Source organism: Echeneis naucrates, chromosome 12 (assembly GCF_900963305.1).
Source record: "Echeneis naucrates chromosome 12, fEcheNa1.1, whole genome shotgun sequence".
Taxonomy (NCBI): Eukaryota; Metazoa; Chordata; class Actinopteri; order Carangiformes; family Echeneidae; genus Echeneis; species Echeneis naucrates.
The window spans coordinates 14,275,259-14,299,361 of record NC_042522.1 but is presented as its reverse complement, the minus strand read 5'-3'; the positions used below and the strand labels follow the sequence as shown (position 1 = coordinate 14,299,361).

Below are 24,103 nucleotides of genomic sequence, written 5' to 3'. Positions count from 1 at the left end.
CGCAAACAGTTATTACCTAACAACAACTGAGCATTACCGTCATGGTGAGGGTATAATTCATAGGAGGACTGTTGCATTAACTTTAGTTTTATGTGCCAATAATTTGACACCAAACTGTATAAATTCTGGGCAGGTTGGTTAATCCATAGCTTCCATTTCATAGCAGTCAGTGTTGCAAATAGCGTGTCAAAGCAGCACCATCTTGTGGTGAACACCAACCAAGTCATCCTTGCATTGAATGAAATCCATCAATGTGCCCATTTGTGCAGTTATATAATAAGTGTATAATATAATATAAACAGACGATTTCATTCGTCAGAAATCTATTCGTTTGTCAAAGACATTCCCTAATAAGATTTAAGAGGACTCGCATAGATCCTAATCAAATATTAGCTTCCAACCAGTTTCTTTCAGGTTTCTAAAAAAAAATAATGGATCAGAAAATAAAAAGTTTACACATGGAACATGAACTTCAGTTTGATAAGAAATTCCTTTTTTTATTTACACCACAACCTTTTGCTTTTGCACTTGTCTTTAAATGACCTAATTTTTGATGGATCAGCAACATCGTCTCACCATGAGATGAAGCACAGGTTGGCCATGAGACTTTGTGCAGGGCTAACAAATTACCTGGATTTCCAAAAGAGAGTATCACTCAGAACAGGTGTAACCTATTTTTCCCATTTATTGATCATGACAAATCAACAACTGGCTGTTGTGATGATTTGGCTAAACTCAATTCAAATTTTGGCTTTTGTGTATTCTCACAAAGCTAACAATGAAAAACAAAACAAATCAGAACAAACGTATTCTAGCTAGTTAATTGTAATGTACCTTTCAACATCAGTCCTCAAAGATACGTCCAAACAACCTTTGGCTCTGTGATGCTTTCTTACAAACAATAAAAAAAAACGACTGAAGACACATGTTGTATTGTTGTTACTGTCTCAAACAGTGTAGTTCATTTGATCATCATTTGGGACAGCTTCATGTGTATGACAGTAAGCTGATCTTCAGCTCAGCTTCATTGCATTAGATTTTAGCAATAAACCCACAGGCCCCGTCTGAGGGGCGGGCTCAAAGCCTTCTCAACCAATCACGCTTCCCGACGGTGTCACGTGCCGCCCCCTCGAGGGCCAATCAGAGGCCGCGGATTAGCCCGTTTGCCGCACCCAAGCGGGTTGATGGCGGATGGGCGGAGCGGCCGCGCGGGGCAGACGAGCGTCGGAGATAAACCCGCTCTGAGCTCAGCAGGCTCCGGGTCCAGCTCCGTGGGAACCTCCGCTTAGCTTTCACCGAGCACCATCTTACGTTTTACCACGTCGTCAAGGAGAGGGTAAGCTCCGAAATGAGCCGCACTGTTTGCGTCTTTAGCCGCAGTGTTTGTCCGATGCAACAAGGCCCAGATGTGTGTTGTGTTGTGTTGTGCTGTGCTGTGCCACAGTCTCTCTGTTTTGCTCCTGTTTGGTCCCGGCCCAGCACGTTTTTATATATTAATTATATATATTCGTTATATTTTATAACTATACAAACGGCTGTGTGTGTTTTTGTAATGGCGTCACCTCTGCACAGACGGTTTCCTGTGTGTGTTTAAAAACAGTCCGGACACACAAAGACACGCACACTTCGTGCTCGGTGTGTTAGCCTGCTGCCGGCCGACTCGGGCCCTGGTTGCATTATTTTGCGCTGCACTGGTTGCACCGCTGCAGCCGTTTATTAGCGGACTGTTGAGCTGCTCAGGCTGATCCAGTTCCCCAGATGGATGCTGCCTCCGGTCGGGGATTTCATCCTGTCTGAAGTCAGACATCATCCAAGCCCCGCATGTTTGTTTGTTTGTTTGTTTATTTATTTATTTATTTATTAAGAGTTCTGTGAATCAGCTCAAGATGAGACGGGGAAAAAACAATGACCACATTTTATCATTTTAACTTAAAGCACAATTTAGACAGGAAAAAATTACGAGATAAAAACAACTTGGACATCTTAACATACAGTTTGCCTTTATAGTCCTTTAAATTATCAATAAATGTATATAGTCCTTCATTAAGCAAACATTCAAAAATTATCTGCTTAAAGTTTCTTAAATATTAGAATTTACTCCACAATGATACTCTACGTTGTATTACAGTAAAATTTCTGTTCTGTTGTGACAGACAAACATGTCTGAATCAGATAATTATTTAACTGTAGGATTTGGGCTGGTGATTGTCATTGGTTTTCGGTATTTTCTAACAGCCTTAAGGATTGGTGTAGTAGAATGACTAATATGCCGATTGGTCTATAATCAAATAATCTTAGAGGAAGGAGATTTGAAATTAATGTGGAACTTTTTAATGTACATCATTGTGCTGTTGACTGAGAATTTGCTGTTTATTTTCATACCCCAACTGATGGGGATAAACAAAATGCCTTTGGCTTATATTCTAAAGTGCACAGTATGAAGATTAACAAAGCCAAACTGCAAGGATAAATTGTGTGTGTCTGTTTGTGTTTTAGGGGAAGGTCACTCCCTGGATTTGGTAATCTGTTAGAATGAGTGAAACCCCCATAGGAGGAGGCAGCTTGGCTCCGTCAGTCTTGCTGCGTTGCCCCTCTCGACATGCTCCACACTACTACAATCATACATGTACACTCACTCTACATCCAAAGCTCTGTGTTTGTTTTACTCCCACTCGCCACACCCACACCCGTTACTGCACTGCAGCTGAAAATGTGTTCCTCATTTCAAGTCTTTTTCTCTCTATTTCACTCCCTGCTTCCTTCCTCCCCATATGTAATCAGTTAGCTGGTCTTTAGGAGGCTTTTTTAAAAAGTTAAATATGTAAAAACAGTTGTTCTTGAACTTGAGCTCCCTCTACGGAGGTCACTAAACATCATATCAGTATATGTAGTTATGTTTGGGACAAATATTGAGCCAGTATAATGCTACACAGATGCACATGACAGGACACGCTGGAGTCTGAGACTAGAGGAAGCTGTACAGGGAGGGGCATTGTTGTTGTTTCAGACACTCTGCCCCATATGACATGTGACAGCCAGATAAACCCCAGACTGCTGTACTAACATGCTAACTCAACCTGGTGACAGATAATACCTTTCCCAGGAGGAGTCTCGCCAGTTGTGAGCCTTGCCTAACATTTGTGGAAATATGTTAGCAATTAAATATTGTTGAGTAGTTTGTGCAGTGTTGCACCAAAGATAACACCATGCACAGGGTAGTGCGAAGGCATTTCTACTAGTCAGTAGTAGTAGCAGTAGAGGTCTGTGAAACACACACTAAAGAGCAGTTGCTCATGGATTCCTCCTACCCAGAAATGATAGGCATCTTGCTCAGAGATATAAAGAGCCTGAGCTAAGTGCTCCTCTTGAATGTCTGAAAACAGAGACTACACTGAGACTGTTACAGAAAGACCAGCAGACTGTGTGGCAATCTTGTTTTTTTTGTTTGTTGTTGTTTTTTTTATGTATACAATGATCTTTTCACAGGCAATTGCTTGGTTGACATGTTTTTGGATGGAACCGTATTGATCTTTTTTTTTCATAGAGCTTAGTCATGCAGAAAATGAAGTTTCTTTAGTGAAAGCTTCCGTCTTTCAAAAGAGAATAATGATAAAATTGAAATATGCACAACATGCCGAGCAGTTTAACGAGAATTGCTGTGTTGGAAGAAAGCAGAGACTGTGATGCTCCGCTCCCTTCAGAGTTGCTGCCTCCTTCTCCTCCCATCATTGTGTCATAGATGGCTTCATAAAGAATGGAAACTTCTGTATTAGTGGTGTCGTAAGTTCAGCACAGAAGAATCAGTATTCTGTTCATTGCCTTTATAAGGGTTATATATGTTCATTACCCTGGTCAGCATTTAGGTTATGGATAACCTTGATTTGTCAGTTGTTTCATTCATTTGCCGTCTATTTTCCTACAGGTTAGGATGTAACAATATTTGGCAAGTTAAAATGAAATTTTGGTCCAAAACAATATATGTAAAACAGAAATTATTTCCCCATCATCATCAGCTGTGCTTTGTCTTTGGCTGCGTTTAGAAAATGTTAGCATTCCATGTTGGTGTCTGTGGTATTTAAGATACTCTCCATTCTCACACTGCGGCTTCTATCTTTTTCAATTAAGCTCAGTAGTTACCTATGACCAATACAACCTTTGGTGAAATTAAGAAATTTCTAACTGGCTGTTGTTGGCCAGCAAATTTATAGCAGGTGGTAGAAAGAGCACATAAAATGTAGTGTCCTGCGGGAGATGGTGTAACAGGTTCGAGTGTTTGGCTGTTATTTATTTTTATCATCCAACCATAAAAATGCTCAATTATTATAATGACCAATCAAAATGCTTTCCTTTATGAATGTGACACTTGATTCCTGATCACAACACCATTCTGTTACTTGGAGATGAAGAAAACCCTGCACACAGTCTAAGGGGTTTGCACATCCAGAGTGAATACTGAGGCAGAAATAGCTGCTTTTAATGTGCACACTATCACACCTTCTGCATATCAGTGGCCCTCAATATACAGGCAGTCCTCAGTGAGTGTTTGAAGTCTTCATTTGGTTTGTCATAGCAGAAATTATAGTAGCCTCCTAATAGATGAGGCTCAAACAGTGATTTTGCTGCTGCTGCTGAAAGATTAGAGACTGGTTGATGAGAGCCATCAGCCGGAGCTCGGAGAAGCCGGATGTTGTCTCCGACTCGAAAGGCCCTGAGGTCTGGCCAGAACAGACTTTCGCAGGGTGGTTTATAAGTTGCAGCTTCAGACAACACCCATGTATCCACTGATCGAGTATGTGATACTTTCCAAGGAAGGAATTTTACTTTAGCGAGGGGGGAAAAAAAAACCCCACAAGATGTTCTATTGGCACGTTTGTTGAACTTTTTTTCTTTGGTTTATTCATACCCCGTCCCAACAGCAGCAGGTTCAAGTGGAGGAGCTGAGCACTTTCTGCTTGACATGATTCACCCTAATACATTATGACGCTATCTTACTGATGCCAGATGATACTTCTGATGCACAGTGACATGTCTCGAGCTGAGCCTTCGGTTTGTATCTGGATAACAGAGCAAGTGTTATTTTGATGAACCCCGGGAAATCACATTACTAAATATTACTTAGTTCCATGGATCATAGAAATTCAATGCCATTTGAAGGGAAAAAAAAAATCAGTCTATATTGAAAGTTTAAAAAATGCAAAAATAAGACTTGCCTAAAGTCTATGAGATGTTTGAATCTAATGTAAAATGACTTGCACATGAGACTTGTGACTGGCTTGCAATGAGATGCTGGCCTACAGCTGTTCTTACATAACACTAATCTCTGAAAGGCTGTCCCGTGTTGCCATGGAAATGGTTTGGTTTCCATAGTGATTGCACTCTTGAACAGGAGCGGAGGCTAGCCGAGCCCCTGCACCTACATTTCTGAGGGAGAGTGATGAGAATTGGGGGTTCTGGTGAGACGGGGGCGTCTGTGGTCGATGACGTCGGGGGGCTTCCTGCATATATGAGCATTATTATTGCATCGTTCAGAAGAAACAAACAACTCTGAACACTTTGTTTATATACAGCAGAAAAAGACGTCCCTGATGTCAGTGGGATGTGTAGCTTTGAACGAATGGAGGGAGTTACTTGACATTTTTTATGAGGCAGAGTGCAGCTGGAGATGAGTTCATTCAAGCAAACGCTTCCGTACATGACGGTGGAAATGATCAGCTTAAGATCAGTTCTTAGTGAATGCAGCCTGTATCATCTTCATCCTTTGTCTGCTTGTCCATCAACTACTCCTCTTATCTTTCTTATACTACAACACTTATAGTTCATTCATCATCTATTTGCAGGTGTATGCAGTTTTTGTGGCAGTGAGCTCTGCAGTGTTGGACTCATGTCCGGCAAACTAACGGATCCTGTTACACCATCCCTGCAGTGCTTTACTGCACACAGAGAAGAGTATTAGTGAGTAAGCAAGATTAGCACTCATCTTGAACCTCAATTCTGAGCTCTAGAGGAAACTGCAATACATCACTTTACCTACCTACCTAAGACTTGTGTATTGCTTTTGTGTAGAAGTAGAAATAGTGGACATCTCCAGAAAATGTCCATGTTATCATGTAAACCACATAATCTCTACAATGGCTTCAGATCTAAAGCGTCAATGAATAAATAAGTTACCAAGAAGATCATCTGCACTTATTATTATTTATTCTGCAATGGTTTCAGTCTTCTTGTGCAAAAAATATCTTTGAGTTATATCTGTTGGGTTGGACAAGACATGTACTGATGCATTTCTTTGAGCATAAGCATTGTTCTATTGACAAAAAAAAAAACAACCCAATAAATTTAATAGGAAAACTAATGAAACTTTAATCAATGTTGAAAATGTTAATAAGTTCACGACATCGCTGTCTAATGCTTAAAACAAATGTTAACAGTTTCTAATTTGATAATAGTTAAAAATGATCCACATAAATGGATTTCTGTATTAATATATTCTCTACAGTAAATGGAAAAGGTCAGGTGGAAGATGGGCATGAGCATTTAATCCTTCAGTGAGTTTGTTCTTTGCTTGCATTTGGCCTGTTGTCAGCAGAAGACATGTTTGTTTTGCCTCAGTGCTTCTCTCAGTAAACAAAACAAGACAGCATAAACAAGTCAAACCAAAGGGAGGAAGCTCCTTTTTCTTGTCAGTCAGCTGAAAACCCCTGTGTAATGCCATGTACTATGTCAAATTTGTGGGAAAAGTAAAACCTCTTTATTGAGACTTTTAGGGATGTGCATTTGGTAGGTTTTTGTTTATCTTAACTTTTGAAGGGACAGTTGTATCAATACCAGGCCATGGACAGGGACTCCCTCTTGCTCGTTAATGAGCATGTTTGGCACCAGATTTAATTGCTCATGTCCATTCTTCTGTCAGTAACTGATGTCCTAATAAAGCGAGAGACAGCAACCGAGGTTTCTTCTGAGTCGTTGCAAAGAGAGCAAGCTGCCTTGCCTGTGTTTATTTTCTTTTGTTTTCTATTGCAGTGTAAGATTTTTCTTTCCTAATTACTATAACACAGATGTCGATACAAAAATTAAGACCCATTGTTGTTTAAATGTTGTCTGTGGTCGATTACAAAAGTTAACACACCCTTCAGTGTTTATTTGTTTGGGATCATTTTATCTCCATCACTGGATTTGCTCATTCGTTGATTGTAGAATATGGCATTGTCTGCCCAGCATTAGCCAAACAGCATGAACACAGGGGAAACTTGATCGGAGCAGGTGACCGGAGATTTGTGAAAATGTCGGGTTTTATTCTGTGGAAAGACTCACAACACCCATAAAAGCAGACAGAAACGGAGAGGGATTCCGTCAGCTCTCAGTGTGATACTGGATGCTTTGGGTTTGGTCTGCAGTTGTCATGGCAGTTTTGGCTGAACATTTGTATTGATGTGGCCTAATGGGCTGCATCAGTTTCTGCCAGAGCACCCCTGCATTACTCATGCATGCTTGCACACACATTTCCCCACACTGAAAGGTCTGTCAGCGTCCTTCAGAGCCAGAGCTTGTGTAGTCTGTTCTTCTGAGAGACAGGTGGAGGTTATTTATCCTCACATACACTGAGCCAGCTGGATGGGCATTGATCTATTGAAAATCTGTCTCTATCTTCTCTTTATGGCTCCAAATCTCTCCTAGTTGTTGTCACTTAACTGTTTTGGGGCAGTAATTTTAATGAAAGTGGGTTAAAATATGAGCATTTTAACCCACTTATTTTTAGTATTTATTTATTTTGTTGATTATCTAGTTAATCATTTAGTCAATAAAGTACTAGAGGGTCCAGGGAAGTGGTTAAAAAAATCACTTCTCTCTAATGTTTTTAGGCTGAAAGGTAAAGAGACCTGAGTCTATATTTCCAGTGTTTGTTTTCTTTTCATGTGCTCAGCCTTTGACAGCTGAGTGATGCTGTGCCCAGGAAACTGTTGGTGGAAATCAATTGAAACCTTTCTGTGCTGGGAACGGACGTCACATGACCACTGACCATGGCAGGAAGTGTGGTCAGTCTGATTAGCTTTCTGGACTGTCAACTGACAAGTTTATTTTCTCACCATTTGCCAGGAACAACTTTCTCACTCTTTCGTACATTGGCAGGAAAATAATGTCTCATTTTACAATATTAATATTATTTCATGATTACTGAATGATAAATACTGACTTCTTTACAAGTGTTAGCTTTCTAATAGATGTGATCAGCTGAGACACGGTAAGACAGATGAAACCTGATCATGAATTTAGAAACACACACAGAGATGTGATGATTGTTTTTAAGCTTATTTGTGACTTATATGTCAATAAGTGAAGTCTTTCTTCATTTTCACAGGACAGCCCAGGATGAACGGTGAGTCAGGTGCTGGAGTAGTGACGGCCCCCCCTCCCACCACAGCCCCCCACAAGGAGCGGTACTTCGACCGGGTGGATGAGAGCAGCCCGGAGTACCAGAGGGAGAGGAACATGGCGCCTGACCTGCGGCAGGACTTCAACATGATGGAGCAGAAGAAGAGGGTCTCCATGATACTGCAGAGCCCGGTTGGTGGATATTTTTTCTTCATGTTTGCAGATTCAGTGTTTTTTATTTCACAATTGCATTGGTCATAATTGCTGCCATAACCAGCCTTTTCAAAAGTGAATAGGCTTGTTTTAGTCTAAGGACTGTAGTCCTCAACATCACATGATGAATCTAGTTTATTCTCCACCAGCAGTGTGACAGAGCTGAATGCTCAGGACAGAGAACTGCACTGTGTAAAGGTCTATTGTATTATTGTAAAGCACTGTTCTGAAAAACTGGTCCCTGAATAGTGCACAAGAACACAACAAATTTCATGTGAAAGTGGGGGAAAAAAAAAAATATTGTGACAGCTTTAAAATATCTAAATTACAAAAGTGTGGTAATAACATTAAAATAAATGGCAAAGATATGCCTTTTGTTCATGTTTTGGGCATTTGTGCCTGCTAGTTTTTTGCCACATTTTTGCAAAACATATTTTTCTGTTTCTCTGTCCACATTGATGGCTGGCAGGCATTTTGTGAGGAGCTGGAGACAATGATCCAGGATCAGCTGAAGAAGGGGAAGACGCCCACAAGCCTGTTGGCTCTGCAGCAGATTGCAGACTTCATGACCACCAGCATGCCTTCCATGTATCCCGCTGCTCCACAGGGAGGCATGGCAGCACTCAACATGAGTAAGCAGAGAAGAGAATTTAGTGTGTGACATTTTGACAAAGCCATACTACATCTTTGCTCACAATGAGTAATGCAGTGTTAGGGCTGGGTGATATGGCTCACACCAAACTCGATGTGTAACTTTTAGTGCTTTTTTTCCTATTCTTAAAAACAAACTAAAAGGACACACATTATTCAAAAGAAATTTAGCTTTTGTTTTGATTGTCTCCTCTGGGATTTGAACAAATTCCCACTTGATTTCTACTGCCAAAGTGTAAAAAGTTTGTATAAGGCATCTTCTCACAACTGAGTCTCCTGCTACTTTTGCAGGAGACTCAACTGAGTCTCCTGCTATTTTTGCAGTACGTGGCTGTCCAAGATGGCGAGCCTGACTGTTTTAACCGACAAAGAGTGCAGTTGTATTTCCGTAGGCAGACTCCATCTAATTGTTGTTTCCTGCAAGTGGAATATTTTTTCACATTTGTCAAACAATCGGGAGTGCTAGTTATTTTGCTGTACATAGAGAACTGTATTGCATTCATTTCTGCAATCACTGGAAGCTCCTGTCTGTTTCATCTCCTCATCTCAGGTTTGGGCATGGTGACTCCTGTGAATGATCTGCGAGGCTCAGACTCCATCTCTTACGACAAGGGCGAGAAGCTACTCCGATGCAAGCTGGCTGCTTTCTATCGCTTGGCTGACTTGTTTGGCTGGTCGGAGCTCATCTACAACCACCTGACAGTAAGATCCTTTACAATACAACGGACCACGGCAGCTGATTTTTCTTCAGCAAGTAGAATAAGGATAAAAGTCACAATAAACCTTTTAGATTGATGTCTGATCCACTGAAATAGAAGAATGTATTGTAAACTGAGTTTCTGTGGGCATGCCGGGTGGTTGAAATGAGCCATAAAGGACTTCATTTAGTATTTATAAAATGGCCAACTTAGCTCAATTGCTTCCCAGAATCCATCCAACGGTGAAATCTAATGTGAATGTTTTCTTCTCTTGTAGGTCAGGGTGAATTCAGACGAAGAGCGTTTCCTTATTGTCCCTTTTGGGCTCCTGTATAGTGAAGTCACTGCATCTAGCCTGGTAAGAATCTTTGCTGACTCCTAATAGAAGATCAACTCTTCATAATTTTCTCAGTGAATGAAACGGTTCCTCTTTTTTCCTTTACATTAGCTCACTTAAAAACCGTAACCTTTAAATCACTTTGACCAACACTTTGTCTGCCACCCGCCTCTCAGGTGAAGATAAACCTCCAAGGTGAGATAGTGGACCGGGGAAGCACCAACCTCGGAGTCAACCAGGCTGGCTTCACGCTCCACTCTGCTATCTATGCTGCACGGCCCGATGTCAAGTGTGTTATACATATACACACACCTGCGGGTGCTGCAGTAAGTGCTTTCAAATACACACAACTATATATCAAATACTTTCACAGAAGCAGGCACATCATTGTCTTCTGGTCTTTGGCCCTGTTTTTTTTGGTTGCAGGTGTCAGCCATGAAATGTGGCCTGTTGCCCATCTCACCTGAGGCTCTGTCTCTGGGCGAGGTGGCCTATCATGATTACCATGGTATATTGGTGGATGAGGAAGAGAGCACTCTAATACAGAGGAACTTGGGGCCGAACAGCAAGGTAACATTTGTGTGTGTGTGTGTGTGTGTGTGTGTGTGTGTGTGTGTGTGTGTGTGTGTGTGTGAGAATTTGCTGGTTAATGGTCAAATGTTGTAATGACATGATGACTACAAGTAAATATGAATTCATGGTTTCCACTAACAATACATTTTTAACCATAACTCAGGAATTCATAAAACAAACGGTTGACAATTTATAAGACCATTTATAAGCAAGGATGTAACTTGACGTTAATCTGAGTGGCGAAGACATACAACTCTGATGTAATTATGGTTTGTTAACTGTTCTTCTCATTTTTCTATTTTTCCTCTGTCCCAGGTGCTCATCCTGAGGAACCATGGTTTGGTTTCTGTTGGTGAAACAGTGGAGGAAGCTTTCTATTACATCCACAACTTGGTCACTGCCTGTGAGATTCAGGTAGGTCACATCATTTCTGCAGAGAGAACGCGGTTGTAAGTTAAATGACTTACAAGCAAGCAACCTTTCTTCCAATATGGAATTGAAGTTGAGATGATGGTCATTGCTAAACTTTAGTTCCTTCAATACAAACATAAAACAGCCAACATACCAAGCAGCCACAAATACATATGTATTTTTCATAACAAATTGCTTCTGTCTTCTGTGTCTCTGCATCTTCCTTTATGTTCACTGTCTTCATTATTGTCTGTGTGCATTATCTTGGATGTTTGTATGTCAACACATGTCCACATTTTCTTTTCCTTCTGTATTCTGGATCTGTGTGTACTCTCTCTGTCTGTACCACCCCACTAATTTTTTCCAGGTGCGAACACTGGCCAGCGCTGGAGGGCCAGATAATCTGGTAATGCTGGACCCAAAGAAATACAAGTCACGTCCAAGGGTCCCTGAGCCAGCTGGGGATGGGTCATCTACACACCCCAAGTGGCAAGTCGGGGAGCAGGAGTTTGAGGCTCTCATGAGAATGCTCGACAACTTGGTGCGTACAAAGAAAGGGGGGAAAACTTGTCCAGGAGACTGGGACTATAATATAACTTCATATGTTGGATGACTTAACATCTGTATTCCTGTTTACCAGGGGTGTGCCAAAAATTAATATAAGATTCATAGAAATAAATGTCCCAAAATCAATTAAAAAGAATAAATAAAACAAATCAGCAGGCTGTCTGCCTCCATTTTGTATGTGGGACGTCCTGACGTCACCACGGAGCCAGTTCTGGAACATACGCGTGCGTGGTAAGCACCAAAACAAGGAGGAAAAAAATGGAGGAAAGAGAGATTCCGCCTCCTCGTTTAGATTTGGACACATTTTGGTTTTTACCTAAAGCCCAATAAAATCTGTTTAATTTTTTCCCATATTTGTGGGGTTTTTTTTTTTGGGGTGGGGGGGTTCATTTTTGAGAATTTGGTTTTTAGCATTTAATGCAAATTTAACCCAGAGTCAGTGAAAACTTTAATGCTTGCACGCATTTAAGCAAAAACATAACAATAAAACATACAAGCACACGTTCCACAATTTTGGAAATATCAAATCCACCTAAACTTTTATTAACCTAGACATGTTCAGGTGCCCCCACCAGGAATTGAACCGTGCCAACTATGCTCAAGTCACCACATTCATTCATTCATTCATTCATTTATTTATTTATTCATCCTTTGTACACCTATAAATTGAAGCAAAAATTATGAAACAAAATGTTTTGAATCGAAAATGTACTGTTTACTGTGTTTACAAAGACAATAAGTACACAGATGAAATTGTTACTAATGGTTTCATCAGTAAGTACAAGATCCCTCTTTTTATTCTCCTTTTTCATTCATCGGTCTAAACCCCCTGTGTTCTTGTCTTCCAGGGCTACAGGACGGGCTATCCTTACCGCTGCCCGGCCCTGCGAGACAAAGGTAAAAAGTACAGTGATGTGGAGATCGCGTCCTCTGCCCATGGTGGTTACTCATACGGGGAGGACAGTGACTCAGGTGCTCGCTCCCCGCTGAAACACAGCTTCCAGCGCGGCCAGCGTGACAAGACCCGCTGGCTCAATGCTAGTGGCCGGCCCGATGAGCCCTACGAGGACGGGCCCGATGGCAGCAGCCCCAAGTTGAAGCCTAAGGTGTGGACGAACATAACACACGATCACGTCAAACCCTTGCTGCAGTCTCTCTCGTCCGGTGTCTGCGTGCCAAGCTGTATAACCAACTGCTTGGTCTGTGCCTACCTTATTGTTCATAGTATAGATTTTACAGCTACCTTGTTGGTGGAAATGGGTAGGTGGTCGGCATCCTGAGGTCCAGGAGACGAGGAGGAAAGGTTTATCTGAAAGTTGAAAGCTTTTTATTCTGATCACTATTTCCTGAAGCCTAAAAATAGGGGATCTTTACCTTTAACCTTTTGCACAGTGCAGTTTCAGATGTCCTATTAACCCAGCTTTCTAAGGCTTGGTTAATTACTTTCACCGTTAACTCTCTGCTCTTTTGTCCTTCTTGGGCTCCTCACGCTTCATGATGCCAGGCCAGCTGCCCACAGCATGCCCCACTGCATGTGTAGTAGTGAAATGCATTGTTGGTGTTGATGTTTTTCCCAGAGGAGCGAGCAGCAGGGGTGTGGCATGAGTCCTCAAGTGTGGGCAGGTGAACGTGGATAGACAATATGATGTTACTGCCAACCACATTGTTGCTCACGTTGTAATACATGCTCTTTAGTTTTTGTCTCTGCAAGTCAGCTAACTTTGTTGCTCAAAGTGAGTCGGGTGGATCAAGAAAAAGTAAGTTGAGTGAGATTTGAGGGAATAGCACATCTAGCTAGACCTGAAAAGTAATGGTAGATACATTATAGACCTTTTGATAACCATGAAACAATTACTAAGATCATTACAACAAAGTAGAAGCCTTCTTAGCTTAAGAGTTATGCAGCCTGCCTTTCTAACTTTAATTTATTTTTTTATCAAACACCTGCAACTGCTCTCAGTTGTGTTTCTGTTCCCTCTATTTTTTTTGGCTTCTTTGGTTTCATTTTCAGTTTGTCTGAAAATGTTTTTTCAATACCTCAAGGCCTGCATGAGTGCATTTTGTATAAAAGAAAAAGGAAAAGAAAAGAAACCAAAGCCATGAAATTTGACCTGACCTTTGAATCAATTATCTCCTGTTGGGAAAGTAGGAAATGTTGTGTTGTGAGACTCAATCTCAGTGAGTATAACGTGTTTACATGTTCATCTCATACTCAACCAACCCAACCCAGCTGCTTCCATCCAGAAACCCTTCCTCATCTAGCCCCTGGTCTGGCAGCTTACCAGCCAGGCTTCGAGTGAACGTGGGAATGAAGCCATGAGCTCACGCTTACCACAGCAAATGACATGCTTAGTTTGTGAAGATGAAGTATTTTGCATGGAAGCTGAAGATTTGATTTGTGTATTCACACTGCTGCTCATTGAATTTGGCGTCAGAAAATGGTGCAGACTTTTGTTTCTTCCCTCAATCATGCTGAGCATTACCAGGTTTATGAACAGTAGATGGGATATTCATTCACATTGAGAATAACATATTTAACAAGACAACAGAAAGGTTTCATCCTCAGCAGGACCAATAAACTCTTGTCTTATATTGTAGCTTTTTCTTGGGGGGGGGGGTCCCAGTGTGGACGATTGTCTTCGGGTGTGTTTCTCTCTTATCTCTGTCGTCCTTGTTGTTGTGTATCAGCCTGGGAAAATGACTTTGGTGATGCCAGCTCACCCCTCACTGCCACCCTCGCTTCGTAAGCCAGCCTCATCGTCTCAATCACCCACCCAGCCACTCCCCCCTCACCTCTCACCAGCACCCACCCCTCACCTCCCCCCTCCCTTACCTATTCACTTAGTTCACCTAGTTTTTGTTTCTTTCCATTCTGTGATGTTTTCAGTTGACCTCTTGTGTGCTCTCTTTGTTTACTTTTAATTCTAACAGTATATCAATGATGATGACAAATATTGTCACGCACATGATTCTTCTTGACAGGGCATTGCCGGTGCAGGTCATCTCAAAAGTAGAGATATTGTGGAGCAGTTTCATTTAGATCATTACATATTTTCAGCTGAAATCTTTTGGAGAGCACCAGCCTCCTTAATTTTAGGAAATGCTGTGGTGGTTGTTGCTAGAGGCCTGTTGTTTTTGTTGGTCATACAAGGCTTTCTTCTAAGCTGCCAATAAAATCATGAACCCTGATCAGTACTTTTATAAAACACAGCACACAAGAAATTTGCTAAGACATTATTCAATTACAGAACACAGCTATAAATTTACCAGATATTAATTGGAGAGCAATAAAATATTTCTGATTTCTGCATTTTGTCTGAAATGTACAGCACCCCAAATTTATTTCACCAAGAGCATCATCGCCGGAGTCTCCAAGGGCTTAATTTTTATATTTCAGCTTTTTGAGTCTGAGTTTACTGTGAAAACACACAGACACAAAAATGTACTCCTAATGTACCCTGACAGTCCTAATGATAAAGATAATTGAGGATCTGTTGCATTCATTCTAGGCTCTAAGATAATTTTGTCATTAGTGCAGGTTAACTTTATTTATGAGTGACACATATTTTCCTAAATGTGCCTCATCATCATTGGTTCACTTTTTATATTTAAACCTTTTTATATTCATCCATTTCAGTTCAGCATGACTCCTGTATTGTGAAGCCTGCATAGTATTTTGTCTGGATCTATTTGTGTGCCTGGGTTCTTATGTGAGTCGATTAATCTGGTTTTAGTAGTTTTTTTTTAACATGGCGTCTGGTGTTTACAGTGGACAAAGGAAGACGGCCTCCGCCAGGCTGCTGTAGCCAATCAGTTCATCCCATTGAACACCAACCCAAAGGAAGTCCTGGAAATGAGAAATAAGGTATTGCAGTTTTTCATTTATATTTGTATTTATCCAGTTTCTTGGTTGGTTTTGTTATTATTGGTACTCTGCACATCAAATCATTTTAATTACATAATTATTTTGAATTAACTTCAGATCCGGGAGCAGAACCTGCAGGACATAAAAACAGCAGGGCCCCAATCTCAGGTTCTTTGTGCCAGCACTGTGGTGGAACGCACCTTTACCCAGGTCAGTCTGTGAAGTCAGCACATCCCTGCTAAAGCTTTCCTGACCTGGAGACGAATATGTATCTCAAGCTGATGAAATATATTAGTTTGTGTAGTTTGGTCTCCCCTATTGAGCTAAAAAAAAAAAAAAAAAAAAATCTGTTAGTATTCTGTCCAGGTCTGGACTCGCCCCTGAAACCAAAACGCAGTGTGAATATGGTGTGTGAAGTTGTCCCTGACACTGAGCAGTGATGACAGGACAGAAATCAGACACAATGTAAAATATAATCTGATCTCAGTCTCAGATTGAGCAACTTCACCACTAACAATGGAGAGCAAGCACATGTTCTCCATCACTTTATAACCGTGACATTATTCTTTAACCACAGAGAATGTCAATCTGGCAGGTGAGTAGTATGTGGGAGAGGTAAACTCACTCTCCTCTCCAGACCTGCCAGCTCAGGTTGTCTCCATCACCATACATTTTTTTCCTTCATTTTCTTATGTTTTTTTTAATCAGTCAATCTTTTATGTTCAGAGTTGAGGCTGTTACCTGTCTCAACATTAGACGACTGGTCATGTTGGCTAAAGTGTTTGAGTTCTTTGCATGGTTTACATTTCCTTTGTAGAGGTGCTCCGTTTTTAAATGTCATGTGGAGCAGAACAAAGGTTAATTAAAATGGAGCTGTTGATCATTTTTAAGGGGTAGAGCCGGTAATCTAGTTTTAGGAATACCCAAAACTATGCGAGCATGCTTGCTATACAACCAAAAGAATCCTTGCTTAGCTGCTGTTTTGCTAAAAATCAAATTATAGAAACTACATACTGTACAGCCCCCTCCTCCTTTTGGGAATAGCTTGTCTCTACAGCGCATGCCTCTGGCCTTTTGCTCCATCACTGCTATGCTTACCACAGTTCCCCATCTCCTTCCAGTATTCACCTCTCTGCATGCATATCCAGTGCGTTAGTATGTATTGTATGTGTGTGTGTGTGTGTGTGTGTATATGCAGAGGTGGAAAGTAACCAACCAGCCAATCACTGACTCTCACACAGAAGGTTAGAAAAGTACTTTAGAGAAGACAAGTCAAAGGATACAGTTGTGCTGCTCATTCCCTGAGCCTCACTTCTTAATATTCTGAGAATGAGTCGCTTTGGACTTGACATTTTGGAAATGTATCAGTATGCACTTGTACTGATAAAGATGGGGTTGTTAAATATCTGTTGCCCAAAGTAGCTACTTGTACAACACTTTTCAACACCCCTTCTTTTGAGTAACACTTGTGTAATAGTATTTCTCATTGAATGACATTTTCAGGGGTATTTTCCACCTTTGTGTTCGTGTGAGAGGCGATGTTTGCCTGATGTGTTTGTGAAAGTCTGCACACATTTGCACCTGCCTGACAGACTGCATATCTGCTAATTTGAATGTGCTGGTGTTTTTAAGAGCTGGGTTGTTCCCCTCCCCCACCTCACTGGGTTTACTATTGCAGGACGCCCCTCTGTCTGACTGTACAGACACTATTGATGGCCTTGATGTGTCCGAGGGGTCCTATAGTCCTGCTAAATCAATTAGAAAGGTACTTACTGCTCCAGTCACAATACTATTCACCTGTACTTCATACCATCCTGCAGTCATTCCTCTGAGCCTGCACATAGGCGCCAGATATTTTGGCCTGCACAGATGATAGTACCAATAGGATGAGGCAGTTTTCTCTCGTGTGTATGGTCATGCGACACCATATTTTCTACATGTTTAATCTGTGTTTGTGCCAGATATGAGATTTTTTTTTTTTTTTTTTTTTTTTTACACGATGGTTTCAAAATCTGTGGAGGTGGAGAGACACTAGATCCATTGGAGGGGGTGTTTACAGCATCTATTGCATACAGTTAAAAGTAAAAATACATTGAAGTGAAGTGAACTAATAAATAGTAATGTGCTTTTAAAGTAATAGTTCACTGTATTAATGTTTTTATTTGCTTCACTTTGACTATTTGGTCTATGCTTGGTAATGAATGTACAGTTGGCTTCATATGTGTCAGTTCTTGGCTTTAATGGAGTTCCCTTATTTTAAAGAAGGGAAGGGAAAACGCCTTTTATATCCTATTATAAGTCAATTTTTATTCTATGTTAAAAGGTTTGCTTTTTGGGTTCGGGTTTTGAAATGGCCTGTTGGTTCTAGCTGGTTCTCTGTAGACCTGTTCATTCATCTACAGCTTGTACTTCTGCTTTTGCTGCATAGTAGATATATCTTTCAAGTTTTTAAGATATGAGATTTACGGCAAGCATTTCACACTTCGGCTAGTTGTCACTATATGAATCCTTCCATATGCTTACTAGAATAACTTATGTCCATTTTGCAGCACTCTCATCTTCCTCCACCTTTGCTCTGTCTGTCCTGAAGGGGGAGCTAGTGACTGCGTCCAAGGCCATCATTGAGAAGGAGTACCAGCCCAAGGTTATTGTCAGCAAGCAGGGTCCCAACCCCTTTACCAAACTCACTGACCAGGAGCTGGAGGCGTATCGCAAGGAGGTGGAGCAGAAACAGAAAGGTCCTGAAGGTAAAGATGAAGAAAGTCGTGGAGCAAACAAAAATATGCGTTCAAAACTCTCTTTGCAATGGCATTGCTCTGAAAGTTTTGAATGGTATTAGGTTTTGATTTTTTTTTTTTTTTCTTTCAAGAAATTTAAAATAAAATAAATAATAAAAAATAATAAAATAAAATAATATCCTGTCAAAGGGGCAAATTATATGGTATAGGTAAGAGTTAAAAAATTATAGGATGAAAAACCAACTTGCAATGAAGTGTTAAACAGAAGACATTCCTTGCTACAATATTTGAAAACAAAAAAAAAAACTTCATATTAGCCAAACTGTGATGTTATCTCTCCACACAAACACATACACGACTTCACAGTGCAGAGGCGAGGCACTAGTAGTGAGGGATCAGCCTCCACCATATCCTGCCCTGAGTCTGAAGTGCTACTGAGCGGTCAAGCCTCTGTCTCCAGACCTCTGCAGTCTACAAGTGGCTCGCCCATCTTAGAGAAAGTCCTGCCTCCAGCGGCCACACCAGCCTCCGAGCAGGTCTCCTCTTCTCTTGGCCCAACTCGGGCAGGCACTGACTCTGCAGGGACTATCGCAGATGATGTTTTTTCGACTGTGGACGAGGTTTTTTCAGCTCCAGATTCCCCACAGAAGGAGTTTCACTGTGCCGTTCTGCGGGCCCTCAACGAGTCATCAGCCGTAGAGGCTGCTAAGGCAGATCAGGCTTCAGGTACACCAGGTGAAGCAACGGTCATACCTAAACTATGGCCGCCCGCTTCCCTCCTCCCCTGCTCAGCCCTGGTCCGCCTCACTTCATACCGCTGCACTGGGAGTCTGGGGATCCCTGCCTGCTGTGTCTTCCTCTTTTTTCTGGGGGTGTGGAGTTTGCTGCCTTTTTTTTTTTTTTTTTTTAACCATTGGCAAGCACTCTCCCTACCCACAGTTCAATTTCTGAAGCCTTTGCTTGATTATTTTGCCCCCCGACCCCTCTCTGATGTCTTGTCCAAAGGCATCAGATAAATTTCTGCAGATTGATTGGACGAGGAGCTGAGGAGGAAGAGCTCCTTTTGAGATTCAAAGCCATCCCCTCTCTTTCAGGATGCTCACTCCTCAACTCTTTAAGAAAAGAATTAACAAACAAACGCTTGTGCAGTGGAGTGTTGTGCTAACCTTTGAGGAAGCTGTATCTGAGGTCAGTCATCCAATCAGGCTGTCCCATATGAGGACATGAATAACAGCGTGCCCCTTCTCCTCTTGCTAACCTGTCCTGAAAATATCTTCTTTTTTTTTTCTTTTTTTTGCCCAGTCATGCCCACTCTCCCTCTCATACATCTGATCTCCATTCAAACTATTGATAGCGTTGGTTTATTAGTCTCTTTGGGATACTTTATCTAAGGTTGACTTTTACTGGGATTTCTCAGAAAGGGTTTGCAGTGTTCTCCTGATTAAAGCTTCCTCCCTGGTTTGATTCTTGTGCTGTTCTCCTTTTTCTTTGTGTTGCAAAATTCTGCAGGGTTTCTGTGAGACTAAATTAAAATGAATATAAAAAGAGATTTTTAGCCTTGCAAAATATTTCAAATCATTTAAATCAGTTTGCCTTTTGATTTTATAATCCATATTGATTCTTAGTGATTAATTCAATTGCTGGTTTTCTTACAGACTCAGACCAACTAGTAGAACCTGAGGAGGAGTCCAAAGAGCAGAAACCCACCTCAACACCACCCAGCACCCCAGTCAGAGTAGAGGAAGGTAGGTTAGCCTGAAGTGTTTGACTTATTGACTCAGCCTACAGCATGGGTTCCCTCAGTCTTCTGGCTGGGTGGATTGAGTCTGCAGTGGGAATGCTATGTCTATACATCTGCCTGTCTGTCTCGGGGTCTGTTGGTGTGGTCTTTTAATAATACTACTACAGATGCTGTACTGTGTGTTCTGTAATAACAGGCCAAGAGGTTTTTAGTATTTCATCAGGTTCACGACATAAGAGAGTGATAAATCCAGGGTCTGAAAATTTTAACAAGACCAGGAAACATTTTGATAATCAGTGGCATATGGAAGATATGTTTTAAGAACTTTGAAGGACCCCAATGCAGACCATTCAGTCTATTTTTGTTCTTTGAGTTTTATTTTCTCCCTCTTGGCCTTTATTACCGTTGGATTACACCTGTGGCATAAGTATCATCCACGATGATACTAGACCTGGCCCTAAAGATGCCTTTATGCTTATACAAACAGTAATTGGCTTTATTGCACATCAGGGTTTTCTATACGAGTTACAATCTGTAGAAAGTTAAGTGACTGTCAGCATGAGGGAAGAAGGGGAGGCAGTTTTGATCGAAGGTGTAATCTAATATCTCAAATGGTGTGATATAACATGTCTCTATGTACAGTATCTCCTTGACCCCTCCACTTCCATTCTCCATCATTTGGGGTGTACTAAGAATGGCTACCAACCATTCTTTTATTTATTTATTTTCAAATTTCTTCTGGTGGTTTTTTTTCTCCTCTCTCTCTTCCACGTTTTTATTTCCTTTTTTTTATTTTAACACAGTGCCTGTGGTTTGATCTGCATAGACATTTGTTTCTACTTGTGCTTTTTCTTCTTTGTGGCTGCGATTACAATCAGGAGATGGAAATACAAAAGAGTACCTGTTGCCATAGTAAGTACGTACGGTTCCACCTCCTCACCATCCCCCTGATTACCCATCACCCTCCACGACTGTGTTTGGTCATTGACCCTTTTTCTTTCTTCTGCATGGCTTCTGTAGCAAAGCTGCTCTGTGGTCTGAACTAACCCGCCTGCCAGGGTTTGAGACTGTCCAGTCGGTCTTAACTCGACTCTGTGAACTCTCCTAAATCTGTCTCTTTGTTGATGGGGGTTATTTCAGGGCTCCTCCATTTTTTTTCATCTTATCCATTTGCCACCAATCATCATAATTTCTTTTTAATCATTTTTAAAATGATGATGGCATTATAGGAAATTTTTACACTGTTATTTGGTTGTAATGTTAGTGACCTGGTTGAAACAAAAATGGAGGATGTTTCTGAAGTAAACCTCACAACCTACCAAACCTTCTGTGATAGATAACACTCTTCTTCCTGCCTACGATTCACAACCAAACTAACCGACGTCTCTGGCACATGTGCACATTCTATCAATGCTCTACAACTTTGTATATTTTTCTCTCATGGAGAAATCTAAATAATGTTTTTGAAAATGTCTTGTTTGTCTTCCAGACGAGTCCTTTACCAGGTACATCAGTGCTTTAATATGGGTGTTGCTTTTGATTGGCTTTGCTGAGACATGCTGTCGATTTAGCTTCAAAGATGGTTGAAGCCTAAAGCTTGGCTGTGTGGTGTTCAGTCTCCATGTTATCGGATTGTCTTTGTTTTTTGGGCTCATCTCTGTTCTGACAGGCATGAGAGATGTCACAATTAAGGCTTTTCTTGGGTCTTGACAAAAGGGTTTCTTTTCTTTCCCACGCTAGTCTTTGCAGCATGTGAGTGACATTAGAAATGAACACAGCTGTAGTTGTTTTGTGCTTTACTGCACAGTTTGAGCCTGTACCAGTGGTGTGAATGCAAAGTGGGCCATTGAGGATGGATGAGGAGGTAGATTGATACTAGAAAAGCCTAACTAGAAACCAGAGCTTGTACTAAAAAAAAAACAAAACAACTTTGTTTTTACTAGTCTGACTGTAATCAAATATAAAAAAGCAATATTGGTTAATTAAGTGAATTTTTGCTTTTTATATTTTGGTTTTAAAAAGACGAGCAGTCCAAACTAACTCCATTTTGCTGCTTGAGAATCGCTTCAAATTTGAATATATTTATAGTTTTCCAGCCGCTGACTTCTTATGTAACCTCACTGTGTGGTTGTGGCACTAAAATCTCTGAAAACACTGCAACCATCTTTTCGACTTTCACTTTTTTTTGTTTGTACACAGGGTGCAAATGAACAAGGGAACTGCACTCGTTAAGATTTCCCTGTTTAAATGAAGGTAAAACAAAAATGCTGTGCCCCAGCTTTGGTCTGTCAGAGTAGGGAGAGTAAGATCAATCACAATTTTAGAAAAAGGGGTAATAATGACTAATAAGAGCAATGTCTTGGATTTTTTTATTTTTTTTATTTTATTATTATTATTTTGGTAATTCCTTCAGTATGAAGCAAGAGGAAAAGGCAATGAGTCGTAAAGAGAAAGTTCGCAGTTTCTTTATGTAATGTCAAAATTTTAAAAAGCATCTTGGTTTATCAGAGGCAAAGTGCATGTTAGGGTGTTAGGCCTGTTACTCAAGTAGAGTCTGTTTTGTGAAGTGTTCTCTGCTTGGTTCTCTTTAGGAGGAACATTGTGTGTGGAGATGATCACGTCGAATTTTGTCCTTTGAACAGTAGAGTATGTTATAGAGTATATTATTAAATTTTTGCGTTTCTTAAAGTCAAGAACTGAGGTATGGAACAGAGTCATGTACCTGAGTCTCAGTAGTATAAACTAAAGAATCCCATTTCCATGAATAAGTCAAAGCTTTAGGTTGAAAATCATGTGGATTGGTCTGGCTTACCCAGTCGTTAAGTTGTAGTTTCCTTACTAATGTGTATGATCAGCAGCGCAGATCCATCATTTTGTCCTCCAAGATCAATAACTCTCACCATCTCCTCCCACCAGAATCTTTGCCTGAACAAACCTATAAGGATGAGAGCGACGCAGCCACCCTGAGACAGACCCTTCCAGATTTAACACCCGACGACCCCTCAGATGCCCCAGCACTTCCTACGGAAGACTCCGCCTCTGTCCCTGCCAGCACAGACGCAGCTGAGGGGGAGGAGCCTGTTGATGCTGGTGACCTGGAGGGCGACGAATCTCCGAGCAAGTCACCCTCTAAAAAGAAAAAGAAGTTCCGCACTCCTTCCTTTCTAAAGAAAAACAAAAAAAAGACAGAGTCCTAGATTGGAGAATGTTGGATCGGTCCTCAAGGCTGCCCTCTGCCTCTTTTCCGTTTTTGCTATTTGTCTGCTGTCATTGCACCCTTCGAGCAAGCCACAGTTTCACACAGCTACGCTTTTTGTTTGTTTTTGATATCATTTGTCGCTGGCTTATTAACCTATTTTTCCTCGTTAGTGTGTGCCAATTTTGTATACAGTGTAAAAATGATTGCATAAAGGTTTTTAATTATTAGAGGCTTTTAGTTATGAGCGAGTGATGCATTCAGTCCTGTCCACTCCATCTGGCCTTTTGTGCATGTCTATTACTAGGCCCACATGCTTGATGTGAGGTTTTAGGGTTTAACATACTCATAAAAAAAAAAAAAAAAAGATTATTACTAAACTGTTGTAACCACTAGAATGTATTGGGATTGTATCAAATTGTCAAAGTGTCTTTTAAAATGCAGCGAATGCAGAAGGAGAAGCTTGTACCGTCTCATGTAAGCAGTGGTAAATTCTGACAGTAACAACTACAAATTGCATATTGCTAATTTTACCTCTGAAGCTGTGCGCCCCTGTAATTATGTGGTAGGAGGCCAGTGCAGTTGGGATATTTTCTGTGTCATTTAGCTATGAAAATGCATTCATACACATCAATATCTCCATAATCCAAGATTTTGATTAAATCATTAGTATCGAAGCCCCATCATAGCCGTGTTTTTGAAATTTGATTTAATCGCCCTCACACCACTTCATTAAAAAGACT

The 24,103-nt window shown here is 40.9% G+C and overlaps 1 protein-coding gene across 5 annotated transcripts; it reads left to right on the top strand.

Moving 5' to 3' along the window:
• The first annotated feature begins 1,183 nt into the window (after positions 1 to 1,183).
• Positions 1,184 to 23,791, top strand: add1 (adducin 1 (alpha)). 5 transcript variants are annotated; one of them, XM_029515230.1, is made up of 17 exons: positions 1,184 to 1,336; positions 8,357 to 8,562; positions 9,053 to 9,215; positions 9,785 to 9,936; positions 10,210 to 10,290; positions 10,446 to 10,595; positions 10,696 to 10,839; positions 11,158 to 11,256; positions 11,621 to 11,794; positions 12,669 to 12,926; positions 15,590 to 15,685; positions 15,803 to 15,895; positions 17,364 to 17,450; positions 18,276 to 18,432; positions 18,790 to 19,158; positions 20,079 to 20,168; positions 23,081 to 23,791. In XM_029515230.1, the coding sequence occupies exons 2-17, from the start codon at positions 8,368 to 8,370 to the stop codon at positions 23,359 to 23,361; spliced, it is 2,589 nt and encodes an 862-aa protein (XP_029371090.1). In that variant the 5' UTR covers positions 1,184 to 1,336; positions 8,357 to 8,367; the 3' UTR covers positions 23,362 to 23,791. The 5 variants fall into 5 exon arrangements, with proteins under 5 accessions (XP_029371090.1, XP_029371094.1, XP_029371092.1 ...); XM_029515234.1 differs by lacking the exon at positions 23,081 to 23,791 and adding an exon at positions 21,043 to 21,080; XM_029515232.1 differs by lacking the exon at positions 17,364 to 17,450.
• The last annotated feature ends 312 nt before the right edge of the window (positions 23,792 to 24,103 follow it).